Source organism: Caloenas nicobarica, chromosome 2, assembly GCF_036013445.1.
Source record: "Caloenas nicobarica isolate bCalNic1 chromosome 2, bCalNic1.hap1, whole genome shotgun sequence".
Classification (NCBI taxonomy): domain Eukaryota; kingdom Metazoa; phylum Chordata; class Aves; order Columbiformes; family Columbidae; genus Caloenas; species Caloenas nicobarica.
Window position 1 is genome coordinate 10,137,395 of NC_088246.1, and position 14,980 is coordinate 10,152,374.

The 14,980-nt window shown below is 36.2% G+C and overlaps 1 protein-coding gene across 2 annotated transcripts in view; it reads left to right on the plus strand.

The window, feature by feature from the left end:
- UBE3C (ubiquitin protein ligase E3C) overlaps nucleotides 1-14,980 on the plus strand; it is an 81,030-nt gene that overhangs the window by 13,646 nt on the left and 52,404 nt on the right. For both annotated transcript variants that reach the window (XM_065628421.1, XM_065628422.1), the window contains exons 5-10: nucleotides 1,051-1,166; nucleotides 3,048-3,205; nucleotides 5,097-5,250; nucleotides 6,026-6,246; nucleotides 6,524-6,678; nucleotides 8,654-8,841. In XM_065628421.1, the coding sequence (XP_065484493.1) occupies nucleotides 1,051-1,166; nucleotides 3,048-3,205; nucleotides 5,097-5,250; nucleotides 6,026-6,246; nucleotides 6,524-6,678; nucleotides 8,654-8,841 (992 nt within the window). The remainder of the gene's footprint in view (nucleotides 1-1,050; nucleotides 1,167-3,047; nucleotides 3,206-5,096; nucleotides 5,251-6,025; nucleotides 6,247-6,523; nucleotides 6,679-8,653; nucleotides 8,842-14,980) is intronic.

Below are 14,980 nucleotides of genomic sequence, written 5' to 3' on the forward strand. Positions count from 1 at the left end.
TAGTACTTTTATTTCATCACAGAATCACAGAATGTCAGGGATTGAAAGGGACCTGGAAAGATCAGCTAGTCCAATCTCCCTGCTGGAGCAGTAACACCCAGATGAGGTTACACAGGAAGGTGTCCAGGCGGGTTTGAATGTCTGCAGAGAAGGAGACTCCACAACCTCCCTGGGCAGCCTGTTCCAGTGTCTGTCACCCTCACCGTGAAGAAGTTTCTTCTCATATTTAAGTGGAACCTCCTGTGTTCCAGTTTGTACCCGTTGCCCCTTGTCCTATTGTTGGTTGTCACTGAGTAGAGCCTGGCTTCATCCTCGTGACACTCACCCTTTATAAATATATAAACATTAATATGCTTTTACAGTATTCTTTCACTTAAAAGATTTCGAAGAGATGAAAAAAAAGAGACTGACCAGTTCAGTAAATTCATTTAAGAATTCTGGCTTTTGCTGGCCTGCACTCTGCTTTTTTTCGTTTAGACAGAATAACATAAAATTAGATTTTGTATGTGTGCGCACACACAAAATTTGTGAAATGAAGCCTTGAAAAATCCTGTACGTATTATTCACAGTAATTTATTTTAAAAAATAGACTTTATTAGAATTTATTTTTTAAACTATTTTCCATTTAGCCTTTTGGTCATTCCTAAGGTGTTTAGTTTGTTGTGTGTGTTGTTTTTCTTTTTCTCACTGGTCAATAATGCTGGCATATCAATTGCAAAGTCACTTCAAACTTCCCAAATGTATGAGTAAGTATGATTCATAGCAGGTATTAATAATGGACATTAAAGAATTATGACAATTTAAAACCAAAAAATTATCAGATAAATTTGTTGCAAGAGTAAAGTTATTTGTAAGTGTAATTCATTCTTAACTTTGAAAGTTTAGTACTATCCGTTGTGTAGTTTATGTTGGGTGACAATATGGTTGTCCTACTTTGTGTTTTCTAAGTCCTCCAAAGGTGTCCAAACCAGGATTGAGGTATTACTGTCTGTGTTGCAATAAGTAATTTGACTTGTTATAAACAGTAAACTTGTGCATATGTTTTCCCAGGTATGGATGTGTCAGAATTTAATTAAACAGAGTTCTCAGTTTCTTAAGCAATTGGATGGTCCAGACAGACTTACTTGCTTATTCCAAATAAAAAGACTGTTGGGGCTGTGTTGCAGGTAAATTCTTTTTTCTATATCCTGCTGTCTAAAAAGCATTCAGAAATTATGTTGGGCACTTTTTTTTTTTTTTCAGCAGGTGAAGTGTTACGTGTAAATTTATCTTATGAAGACGACTGTTTTTGCTAAATATATCTGTAGGCCGAGGTGTGGGATACTTGTTCCGATGTGAGAACAATGGAATTGACTTTCAGGTTCAGCACATGCTTAAGGAATGCCCTGCCTAGGCATAAGCTCCAGTATGTTCTTAACTGTTCGCAGATAGCGATATCATTAGTGATATTTGTGGAAACCGTTTTTTTGGGGGGAACTGATAGTGATTAGATGGTGTTATCTCAGTTAGACTAATGTTCCAAGGATATGCTTTGGCTACATTTTATTTTAAGACAAACATTGTTTAAGATGTCTTTCCTCACACTTTGTTTTGAATTTAAAGCATGTTAAGCAGTTACAATACTGGCTTCAGCAGTACATTTATTATTTGTAACGGGAGGGTCCTGGGAGGATCACAGGAAGGTAAATCTAACAAGGCAACTTGAATAGCTGGCAGCTAGAGCCTACTTTTAGAAAACAATATATTTGCTCTTATCAATAATAGGAACTAGTTATACTCTCCAGAGCTTTAAAATATTTTTCCCTTTTAATGTCGAGGCTTTTTTAGAAAATTGTTTCATTCAAGGCACTGAACCTTGTGTTCTTATGATTGTGTGTACTGTGTGTGTAACAAACAATGACACCAGCTACTAAAGAAGACCTGAGTGGTAGGCTTCTAAGTCCACATCCAGTGAAACGCAGCTGTGGTGTCACTGGATTGAATTGTACATTTTCACTACAGTTGAAATTGTGGTTTTGTAAATGCAGCTCTGCTTGTATTCCCACTCTCCCTTCCTGGTGGGGCGATGTGGGAAAACAGGAGTGGAAGAGCTGTCCCTGCCTATGCATATAGGGAGAAGCCAGCATGGTGATGGGTGTCTATGCTTGCTGTCTGAGCTGTTTTAATTTTCTGCAAAAGTCCAGAGAGCAAGCAGTGGGACAGGTATCCAAAAGAGTGTTTCCCTGAGATGAGTTCAGATTAATGAAAAGCTGTAGCTTTTGATGCTATGGAAAAACAGGTGACTGTGTAAAATCGTAGCAAAAAAAAATGGTAGTTTGATTGCAGCTACATCTGCAAAAAAGGTCTTGAGTATCTGTTTTCTGTTCAGTGAAATGTCATAGATATGGTGTCAAAATAATTTTTGCTGATAGGTCTCGTCTTTCTGAATGGCTGGGAAAGAAAACACGATGTCAGGGCAACTATGCTTATATACATAGCATACTAACAAATCCTTTTAATTCTAAAGAGTCTCTTGATCTTCACCATTTCTGTGGTTACTGATGGTTGTTCCATAAGCAATTTACTAAAAGGATGGGGATGGTTGTGTTTTTAATATTTCAGTCTGTAATCAAGGACATACTGTTTTAGTTACACATATGATGCTCCCCAGCTTTTGTTCCCAGCCCATATTGCTCTAGGGCGTTCATTACTTCGTTTTTAATATGGGCAGTAATAGGTGTTGGAAAAACATGTGTTACTCTTTTTTTTCCTCTTCCAGTTCATGCAGTAGATCTCTAAACTGTCAATTTGTTGAACACAAGAATTTAGTAGGATTTAAAGAGCGAGTGCCATATTCATAGAAAGCCTAAAATCAGGAATTCTTATTATAAAGGGGCCAACAAAGAGATGTAGCTAAACTACTGAAAACGCTTGAAACCAAGTAGAAATAAGTTAAGATGAATATGAAAAGAGGTTTTGTAGTTTTATTTTTAAATCAGTGTGCATATGGCTGTGGTGAAATAAGAGAAATATCTTGTTAAATAATTTTGATTTAATTTCATTTACAGACTATTGCAAAATTGCAATGATGACAGTCTGAATGTTGCACTTCCTATGAGAATGCTTGAGGTATTTTCATCTGAGAATATATATTTGCCTGTTTTACAAGATGTCAGCTATGTGACATCATTAATTGAACAAATTTTGCACTACATGGTTCAAAAAGGTGAGTAGTTAGGAACTAGGAGTTCTGGGAAATACTCAAATTAAACAGAATGTGTAATATCTGAAACCATGTTGTTTAATTGTGTTTTTTCTTTACCACTGAGATAATAAATTAGGTGCCGCGTACACTAATTTGTACATTAGGTGGTTATTTTGCTTGTAATGAGATCACTGCTTGAGGCTATTTGATTTCTTTGGAAATTCTGTTTACAAGTTGAATATTCTACCAAGTTGCTTATCCAGATTTTCACCACAAATTTTGAGAGAAGTTTTATTCCAGTAGCTGTTTATACACACACACACACAATATGCCAGGTATAATTTTTAGTTGTGTAAAAGTTGGGCTTTGTTTTGCCGTACTATTCGCTGTAACTGCTGACAGCCCTTATTATCTTAAATTGACATTACCTTTTCATCCTGCGAACACTAGAGACACTTTAGTGAAGAGATAGTGACCTAGCTTTTATTTCCCTTGTACCATCATCAGCAAAACTGTTTGCTAAACTGCAGTCAGTTACACCTGTGCAAACACGCTGAAAGTTAATGAATTGCGTAGTTATCACCAAAATTATGTTTTGTCTCAAATAAACTTTATTACTCTGGGAATGTGTGAAAAAAATAATTTGGCTTTCTGATACCGTAGCTTGATTTCGCAAGACTTATGGGGAGAAAATACAAAACCATTATGAAATAAATATCTCTGATCTGGCTTCATGGGAATAAAATGTAAAAAGAGAACCTTCAAGTTTGTTAGTTAATTGTTGAAATAATTCTATGTTTGTAAGTTCTAAAGTACATTCAGTGGACTAGGTTATCTTACCCTGTTACTAAGGATTTATTTTTAACTACTACATGTTGAAGTCACTATGTGGAAAAAGAAAACCGCTGTTATTGTAGCACATTTATTTTACTTGCCAGGCAGAACTAAAAGTATAGAAGTATTTGGTTTTGTCTCATTGCTTACTACGTAACAAGTGTATCTTCCAAAATACTTTAATACGTGGTTAAGTTGTAAAGACTTTGTAATTAATTAATGTTATTAATATATGTTTTTGTATGTAATTTGTTTTCCATGTCCATCTTGTCAGCATTGCTCAGTTATTACTTTATGGTGGCTTCTACTTGTTGCGTTGTATGTCATGTAGCCTCTGGCAAAGGGGCTTAGACTGGACCTCTCAGTGGTGTGACATGACACATTTACAGTGGTTCCTGTAGTAGGGGAACTTGTGTCTTAAATGTAGGAGTTCATTGAGCAAGAGGAAGTTGGTTTAAGAAGAATGAAATCATGATTCCATTTGTGCTTTAGTCAGACAAAAATCGATTGCCCTCCACACGTCTTTATGGCTTGGGTGGTAGTGCTTTTTATTGGTCTCTGAGAGATCCCTGTTTTGGAAACAGTTGTAGTCTTCAGGCTGTTAAGGCAAGGTGTTTATAGAATTGAAACATTCTGCCGATGAGACTCTTCGTTATATGATGCAGTCATGTTTTGGGGTAGGTGGGGAAAATTCATCATTGAGGTTAGAAGGACGACTGTCAAAAGCACGATTAGAGTCACTCAGAGGAGAAAAGAGTATCTTTTTCGTAGGTCATTGTTTCAAAAAAATCAAATTGTTCACTTCATCAGCAGGAGTGGTTGGTCTTTGAAAATCAGACTGACTCTGAATGTAATTATCTATCTGATTTTATAAAGTGATGTTTCCAAGAGGTTGCTGGTATATCATGTTAGTTATGTGAATGAGACTGGGACTACTGTAAAATATCATCCTAAGTAAAGCTTCCTGCGGTGAATTGTATCATTTTTAACTTGAAAAAAACTGTATAAGTGTGTAAGTTTTATGAGGAAAAGAAGAAAAATAATACTATATTTAAAAAGTGATGTTTCTTATTTGCAGGCTACTACAAGTCGCTTTATTTGTTAATTAACAATAAGCTTCCCTCGAGTATTGAGTATTCTGATGTTTCTCGAGTCCCTATTGCAAAAATACTTCTGGAGAATGTTCTGAAGCCATTGCACTTTACGTATAGCTCCTGTCCAGAAGGTGCAAGGTAAATAAATGTAATGTTAGATATTTGTATATTCATTTGTTATTGTCAGAGATGTGTAGTTTGTTGTTGAGTGTCTCGCTATTCTTCAAGTGCAGTTTGATTTATTTGCAATAGTAATGATTTTTTTGGTAACGCTGTACATCAATGAAACAACGTAGTTTCAGGTATGTTTAAGAAAAAGGCAATAAAATGCTGAAGGCCACAATAAACAGCACAGAGAATAGCAGGCATCACAATAAGAGGGAACATAAGCGTGGAAGAACTTAGATGAAAGCAGAGATGCAATGAGGGCAGATGAAAATAATTTTAGAGTTAAGAATTTTGTGGCAGAGGAGCTGAGGTTTATCAAGAGAAATAACTAAGCTTACAAGAAGAAAGAATCAGGTGTGTAGAAAGAGCAAAAATCAAACTCTGGTTGTATCATTTGTGATTGTGTTAAAGTAGTATTTGGGGGGAGGAAGACTAGTTGTGCTTTTAAAACTTATTTCAAGATGATAACTTATGCATTTAACTTCAGAATAGTTTTCTGTGGGGTCATGAAAATTTTAAGGGATAAAGTTACATGTAAGATCATCAGGAAAAGGATGTCATATAAGAAGTTCATTTCTGGGAAATCTGAGAAATTTGGTTTATTAGGACAGGATTAATGGGGTGCATCTCTACAGTCTTCTTGATGGATGTGTTCAAACTTGCAAATTGATCTGTTATTCCATGGATATAATTGTAGGAAATTTTGCTTATATCTTCTATAAAGACAATTTTTTTTTCATTTCAGGCAGCAGATTTTTGCAGCCTTCACAGAGGAGTGTCTGGCAGCACCTTTTACAGATCAGATATTCCATTTCATCATTCCAGCGCTTGCTGATGTGCAGACCGTTTTCCCTTACGAACTCTTTCTGAATGCACTATTATTAGCAGAAAGTGGATGTTCAAGAAAAAGTGATCGAGCCCCATGGCTTTTCTACTTTGTGTTAACAGTTGGAGAAACATACTTGGGTGAGAAAGCTGGATGGCTGATTCATCTTTTCATATTTGAGTTAATATGTTGTATAATTCCACAATACAGTTCATTGCCAAGCAACAAGGACAGTTTGTGGATAAAAGTATTGGAGACATCTGTTTCATTAGCTGTTCTTACCCTTTTCAGTGAGAAATATGTGTAATTTGGGAAGATTTGGCGTAATGTGTTTTGGTCAGATATTTCTGGTAAAATATGTTTTATGGTACAGTGTGATCTGACTAATGATCTTTTATTTCAATGTATGTGCTATAGGGTCCCTTTCAGAGGAAGGACTGCTTGTGTATTTGAGGGTACTCCAAACTTTTCTCTCTCAGCTGCCCGTGTCTGCTGCTGGTACAAATTGTCAAGATGCAAACAGTGATTCTGAAGATGAGGATGAGGAGATCAGTAAAATGACAACTACACCAGTAAGCAGTACAGAATTACTTTGAATTTGTATTACAGCAGCAGCAAATATAGGAAAAACCATGATCACCCTAAGTCCAGTGTTTTTCTAGCTCCATGTAGAAAGGAGTGTGTTTACTTCTCAAAAATAGATGGCTGCTTGCTGAAAGCAAATGGAACTGGTTGCTTACATTAAAAACAAACCCCTTACTATAAGAAATCTTAAAGTATAGGTAGTGTGTCTGCTGAAAGAAAGAGCTTTTATTTAACAACAAAAAAATTAAACTTCTCTAAATATATATTTTACAGAGACTGTATTACTCTGAGATACCGTGAAACATATCAATCTGATCTTACAACGTAGTATTTTTTTTTTTTTTTGGTCATGGAAATATTTAAAGTTCAGGTACAGTCTTTACCCTGTAGGTTTCGCCCTGTATTTAAATATATCCAGTATCTTCAAAGCCCTCAAAGGGGGAACATCTGCTTTCTGTAATAATGTATAGAGGCTGTATTATAAATAGAAGTTTTCACTATAGTTTAATCTTCCACCAGTAAAGTGAATCTGTGCCAACTTTAACTTCCTAACCCTCAGATCAAGGCTTTGAACGACCAAAGTTGGAGAGATGTAAATTCAAAAGTTTCTTACTGGCCTTTATATAATCTTTCAAAAGACACTACCATTCAAAGGACTTGTGCAGTCTTTCCTTGTGGAATCTGTGAAATTTCACCATATTTAGAGTTCATTAAAAAAAAAAAAAAGTCTCATAGATAATTTTGCTTCTTCACACTGAGCTGGGAATTCTGGATTTCTGTCTCAGGCATTCTGAGGCTTCGTGGCATTCTCTTGCTTAAGTTCTGAAAGGAAAAGCGTATAAGATCTTCTAAGGGATACTGTTCTATAATGCCTGCTTACATTTCATGTAAGGTGATGTACATTTCTGAAAGATGCAGCATTTTTAAGACCTCAATATTGAGAGGAACCTCTTATAGAGAGCTGTGCTGTTGGGGAATACGTGCACCCTTTTACTCGTGCATTTTTAGATGTAGTGTGTTACTGTTACCCCAAAGTCTTTACCAGGATAGTATGAATAGAACACTTAATTTGCCAGACATACACGCACTGTATGTGATGTAAATATTACCAGATTCTACTTGTGGCTTAGGGATATTGGTGATGTTTAAGAGGTGATTGGTTAAAAACAAAGCATAAATTTCTGTTCACAGGTAACTTATAGTAATTTGTAAATTAGAGAAAATCCCCTGTGAGGAGGCTTTAGTACATAATATTATTTATTGCAATATGCTTTTTGCGTGTTTCTCCTGTGAGTTTTTTACGTGTTCCATATTTTCATGCATGCCTGTCTTATTAAAAAAAAAGGCGAGGTGGGGGGAGGAGGTGGATGGAGAAAACACCTCTGTTAAAAATTCAGAGTTGGATAACTTGTATCCTTCAGTGAGCCAGAGGATAAGGATAAGGAAAATAAAAGTTTGAGCTCCGCTCAGTTCTATGCCAAGAGAAAGCATCCCTCTTCCTACACTTCTGGTACTACCCAAACGTGTATTAGCCACCTTCAGGTTTTTTGTGGTTTGTTAACCAATGGATTATGAATGTGAAAATATTGTTTATAAAGGAACTTACAGTAGTCATCCATTTCTGGATTTCATGTCCAATGCTGACTGGTGTCAGTGGGTAAAACATGACTATTCACATCATGCCAGAAATGATTTTGCCTTATTGTATGCAAGTGTTGGAGAACGTGCTGGCCTAAGTGAAAAGATTGATACCACAACCCAACATTTGCTTACCTAGGGTTTTAAGTTGGCTCTTGGGTCTGATACTTTTAAGAGTGCTACTGGGATACACATACGTGCTTGTGTTTTAATTATAGTACAATAAAACTTTATGTTCTAGTAAAACTCTGAAGTGTTATTTTTTAAAAAAAGAGAATACTTGATCATTAAAAAGACAATGCAAATTTTTCTTTATGTTTGTAGGGTGATGGGAGAATATCAGTTCAATACATAACCGAGGAATGTCTAAAGAAATTGGATACAAAGCAGCAGACAAACACTCTACTGAATATGGTTTGGAGAGATTCAGCTAGTGAAGAGGTCTTTACCCTGATGGCGTCCATCTGCCACACGCTAATGGTACAACACCGAATGATGGTGCCAAAAGTCAGGCAAGTATAAATAAATGTGGTGTTGAACTGTACAACATCTAAATTCGATTTTATTAGATAACTTGTTTTAAATACCCTGTGGGGTTTTTTGTGTTTTCTTTTACAACCAGCTGAAATAAATAAGAATTTCAGAATGTAAGTAATAATTCCAGACAAACCAAAGAGTACATTCTTTCTGTTTGTTATTTTTGTTCTTGTTCATTGTGTTCTCTGTGGAGTAATCACTAAATCCAAAAAGTGTAAGCTCCTGGTTTGTTTATCAAGTTGCAAATAAGTTAGTATTCTACACTACATTGTGGACTCCGGAGCAGGTATTGTTTGTGATTGGAAAATCACACAAATAGGGATTGTAAAGATTCTTGAAAGGAGTTTATCTGTCCCCTTGCTCAGAGACAGTGTTAAGTGTCATTCTAGCAGACGCTTGTCTAGCTTATTTTTAAAACTTCCAGTGATACGGATTCCACAGTCTCTCTAGATAGCTGTGCACTGAAACCAACTCGTTCTCTACCCTCTTTAATATATGCCCAAAATCTCTCTTGCTACAAATTAAAACAGTTCCCAGCTATTGAAAATCGTTGTTATTTGGGAAGGGCTTTGGCACCTGAGATCGAGATAAAAGACTTGTTCATTTACACAGCATTCTTTTACAAGGACTGCAAACCACAAATGTTAGTAACAATGGAAGAAGATTTTTGACCTTTATATTAACAAATTAAGACCTGTAAGTATTAACACTGTTCTGGTGCAAGTAGCTTTGACTAAGTATGTAGTTGCTGGTAGTAAAGTAAGTATTTAGGGAATGTTGTAAATGTAATCAGTTCAAACTGCATTGTAAACAGTGATACAGAAAACTAATTAGGTGCTATCTAAGCCCAGTGGTGTTTATAGCTGCTAGAGGAAGTAAGATGTCAGTGAAACTGTGATTGCTCGATTAGGGTAATTAGTTCTTTGTAGACTAATTGCATTAGAGCAGGATGTGAGAGCTGAAGATCATAGCAGCAGTTGAATTAGTAGGCCCACTTTATTGTCGTGAGTAGTACATTGCCTTGGATAGTAATTACTGAGTTTAAATGCATTGCTGCTTTGACTGGAGGTTTGCTGGTGAACGGTGTGGAAGAGGATGTTTAATGAATAAAGAAGTCACACAGAACTTTAATTGTGTGAATATGGCATCTGTTTCCTCTGAGGAGCCATATTGGGTCTTTGCAATTATTTGTGATTAACAAGCTAGTTACATATTGAATAAATTCAGGAGTTGTGAAAGCTCTACTCACCATCTTGTAACAGAAAGCGACTTACAAACTGTAACTTTTGAATAGCTCCAAAATAGTCGAATGTACCAATTTTAGAAATAACTAGTAGAGATACTAAGATTTGTGTCAGTAATACCGCTGGAATTACTTTCATGGTCAAAATAAAGTTAATTCTTACAGGTATTTAGTAAATTAAAGTAGACTTTTAGTTATTAGTTCAGACTTCCAAGTTAATCATAAGTGTTAGGTTTGCCAGCCATCGTCATGTCAGGAGGTGTCGATCTTTTGTCATGTTCTCAGTGCATTTTAGACCTGGCCTAAGTTACCAAGTGGCTATTCTAAACATTATTTTTAACTGTTTTTCAAGGGACGTTTGCATGCTTTAATGGTAGCAAACATTGTGCCGTATCAAAAGACAAAAGATTTCTTGTCATTAATTTCCACTTAAAAAAAAAATTTCTGATGATCTTTTTATTGCCCAAATGATTTTGTCAAATTTAACGATAGTCTTTTGAAATATGCTTCACTTGTTTGAAACTAACTTTGAAATGTCTTAATGTTTAGAGTAAAGTGCCCCTATTTAATTAAACCATGTAGAAATAGTTAGAAATAATTTATTGAAAATTATTTTTAATATATTCTAAGAGCTCAGAAATGCTCTTGTTTTCTGTTTGGAAACATTGTGGGTCAAATGGTTTAAAAGATAGAAAGGGTTGTTACAGAGACGTTTCTTACTTAACTGCATTAAAAAATGTAATAGAAAATAGTGATAATTAAATCCATAAAGGCTGCAAATCCTCAAAATGGCATGCTAAATAGAGTAATTAATAACTGAAAATAACTTTTCAATAACTGTAAAGAAAATTAGGCCAAAGTTAACACAGGCTTTGGAAGGGAGGAAGCAAGAAATATCTATGTATTGTTTTAATATTTCTGAGGCTTTTTTTTCCTTCTTGAAGAAAGAGAAGAAACTTGTAGTATAGACTTCTGTCATTCCATTAAAGCAGAAGGCTTTTTCTTCTTCTGGCTTCTCAGTACATCTTTGATTTGACTGATAATGATACTGGATGGTTGATGTTGCTGCATTAGCTTAGCGGCTTGTTTGGTTTTGCAACGAAGACCAAGAGAGAACAGAATGAGACGCCCAAAAGGACAGTGCAGTGTCGAGCAGAAGGAACAAGCCTCTCAAGTTCCTTTCTGGTTATCTGCAGAGAGTGGTGGGATCCAAAGGTGGATCCCTGGAAAAGCACATTGCTTTGAGGTAGTCGTTAGGAATTTTGTGAAGTTCAGAATGAGTTCTGGAAAGACACCATCAAGCCCAGTTAAAGGCCACAAGACTGGAAGAACCTAGCTGTAGCTAGTGTTCAGTGAGCCAGATGAGAGGTCTACAATAAAATCCTGATTGGAATGAAGTTATTGGGAATTGTACCTGTTTTCAGAGGCGGAGGGCTTACATCTTTTCAATGTAAAGCTGATATACATTATTGAATACAGTTATTAAAAAAAAAAAAAAGAGAAAACATGGGTCTTGGAGTGTAGTCATCCTTATAAGGCGATTTGCAAGAGTTTTGTGCATCTAAACTATACTTTAAATAACTAGTAAATTCCGTTTCTGGAAAATATTTTGGGGTATAATTTAGCACCAATAACTTCAGGTCATCATTACAGCTTAATATTAAATGGTAATGGAAACCGTGCTTATACGGGGACGTCAGTCACTATCGGCCATGTGATCAGTGCCCTGGCATGATCGCTAATCTTGGTTCAGCAGTTCCATAGTGACTGTACATTGCTGCTATTTAATTAACATAATATTGCTAATCTTAACCTGTGGCTGAAGATTGTTTGGAAAACTGACATTCTGGTGTAATATGAGCAGCCTGTCTTCATACGTGTGCTGAAGAGACTTAGGCTTTACGTGGGGCTATCTTAGTAATTCTTTGGGGAACATTCTTACGCTGCTGTCTGTTTTAAGACCAGAAAAATTGTATATGAATTTTTTTTTTTTTTAAAGCTTTGCTTTGCGTTCTTGGCCCAATACAAATGGAAGCAGAAGAATAAAGCAGCTGAAAGAGTGGTATAGTTCATTTAGGGATGGCTTTGCGTGCCGGCTCGTACCTGTGACACCTTGCAGTTCTCAAGTGTCAAAATCCGCTGCCCTGGCAGCCGTGACCTTTCGCAGACTGTATGAGCTCCTCTCATTCTAGTGTATTCTCTTCATTAACTTAAATGGTCTCAGTGGGAAACTGGGCCCAATTTATGACCTAGACTGAAAATCTTGCCTTTAACTAATTAACTTGTAGCGGTGCCTCAGCTAAATTAAGCTTAATGGGTCATTTAATCTGTCCCATTGCGCAGGAGGAATTTGACGCTTTTTTTTTAAACCAGAGGTGCCCAAAATACCATTCTGGCAAGTACACATAAATCATGTGGCCTTTGTGGACAATTAGATACCTAGGGAGAGAAGCAGGGTTCTAAATAAATGATTGTTATGTACTTACTTTTGGGAGAAGATAATTTAATTTGGTATGATTAAAATAGATAATTAACAAACCGCTGGAGTGAATTTAACTCTGTCATAGCCTGTGACTGATACAATGTGCATTTTTCCACTTGAAAGGAGCTTATCCTTTCTGGTAGTTGGCAAGTGGTTCTTCTTTCAAACTACAGGGCTAAATCCGAATACTGAACTTTACAGAAAATCTATTAATGAATCCATTATATAAAACTATGTGTAATGATCTCATAATAAAGAAGTTGGCAGGATGCAGTGAGATTTTCAAGAATACGCAGAACCCCCAGATAGGAAGGGTAAAAACTCGGGGTATAAAATTTAGCTACTTTGTTTTTAGAGTAGTACAAATATTGAAAATTAAACCCCTGCCTTAGTTTATAAAAATCTACATAAAGAGAAATTATATATTATATTTTTTGATTTCTAGTGTTTGTATGTGGCAATTTTTTTTTTTTTTCTTTAAAGGAAAAAGTGATCGAGACTTGTATGGACACTGAGGCTTTACATTAACTGATCTCTGAACTTTGCGGACTGATAATGCTTTGTCTTCAGGGGATATAAGCTATCCCTGTAATGTTCTGCAGTTTATCAGGAATTATTATCTTGTGCTGTGTCATTTTAATGTAGTTCTATCTGGAAATGCTGGTTTTTAGCAGATGCACATGTTTTCTCTGCCAAAGAAAAAGGCCAAATGAGGTAGATTTTGACCTATTTTGATTCTCAAAGTTTCAATTTTTTACTTTTTAGGGGGGGTTTTTAGGCTTTTTCATGTTTTGCCTTTTTTTTTCAGTGTGAAACCAAAGATTTTTAAGCTTTTTAGTACAGCCAATTTCTTGAACTTTTGCAGAGATGTGCAACGTTTCCAACATCATCCGTGCATTGTAGGTTTTTTTTGTTACAATTGTTATCTTCTAGTTTGAAAGACAGTTTCTATACTTGGAGGCTAGTAGGTTGTTTCTGCTGTCATTCCTTTTGCAATGGATTATATTCCAGGTGAATCTAGTGATGTAACATTTTTGTAACGCAAAGCGTAATTCACCCCTCTGTGTTTAGTTTGCAGTTTCATGTTTCGTGCAGTTTCTGGTAACAGTATGGAAACTTTAGAATTGATGAATTAATCCGCTTCATATTTCACAGGTACTTCGTATTGATAAAATAGGCTGTATGATAACATCTTCTACCAAATTTGCGTTTTTGTATTTAACCAGATTTTCAGGGAAGGGCAATGTGAAAGTTGAATACATTCAGCATTTCTGGAGTCGGGCCATGAAATATAGCAGTTGCTACAATTGACTGTCTGAATCGCGGATATGGAATAAAAATGGCTAAAACTTAGAGAAAGGTTATTATTATAAGCTCTTAAGGTTTGTCCTCTTTTTCCCTTCATTATTGCTGAATATTGCTAGAATGAAAAAATGAATTACACTATGATAGGTTCAGTGTCCATAATGTTTGTTCATTTCTGCTAAAACTATTACATAATTTCCAGGGATGATTGTAAAATTAACAAGTTTTTACTTGGAAGACCTATGAGACCTAACGGCACTGTGCCAAATTACTTTTCATTTCAAATATGAGACTGAAAACTGAAGGTCACTGAGGAAATTTCTCATTTCAGAAACCAAGACATCTGAGCTATCATTCAGATATCTAAACATGGAAATACAAATCCTTATGCTAACTTAGCTAGATATAATAAGCACTTCCTTACAGGATAATGCATAATTTTCACTCAAATGTCAAAATAATGTGACTTTAGAAAGAAGTAAAATTCCCATGTATCAAACTCAGGTGGTGTGTTTTGTTTTGTGGTTCCGCCGCCCCCCCCCCCCCCCCCCCCCACCAAATTTCCACGTATTTAAAGTAGAACTTAATTTTACAATGAAACATATCTTAAACTGGCACTAGCTGCATTTGCCTCAGATTTGACTCAAACTTAGTAATGATCAGCAACATCCAGCTTCTCTGGAAGACGTGAAGCTCCCAACTCTTTTTAAAGGTACTAATCTATGTATTTAAAATTCAAAGTTTTTGAAAGAAGAGAGGTGATATTTCAGCAAAGACGCACCACAAACCAGCGGTTGCTTGTATTTCATTTTTCCCTTCTGCATCCCTCATTCTATTTCCAAAAGTCCCCGTACCTGTGAAACTCGATCCTTTCTGTTTGATGAAGAGTTGGGCCCTTCCTAAGCCACCATTGTCCTCGCGCAGTTCCTGGGCTGTGCGACTGGCTCGCTGGACGCGTGTGACCCCAGAGCCTGAGTTGGGGACGGGCCAGCGAGGGAGCACCCAGAGGCACATGGCACTGGGCAGCGTTTGTTTGTGAGTGGGCGCGTAGGTTTGCTTGTGTGTGTGGTTTTTTTTTTTTCGA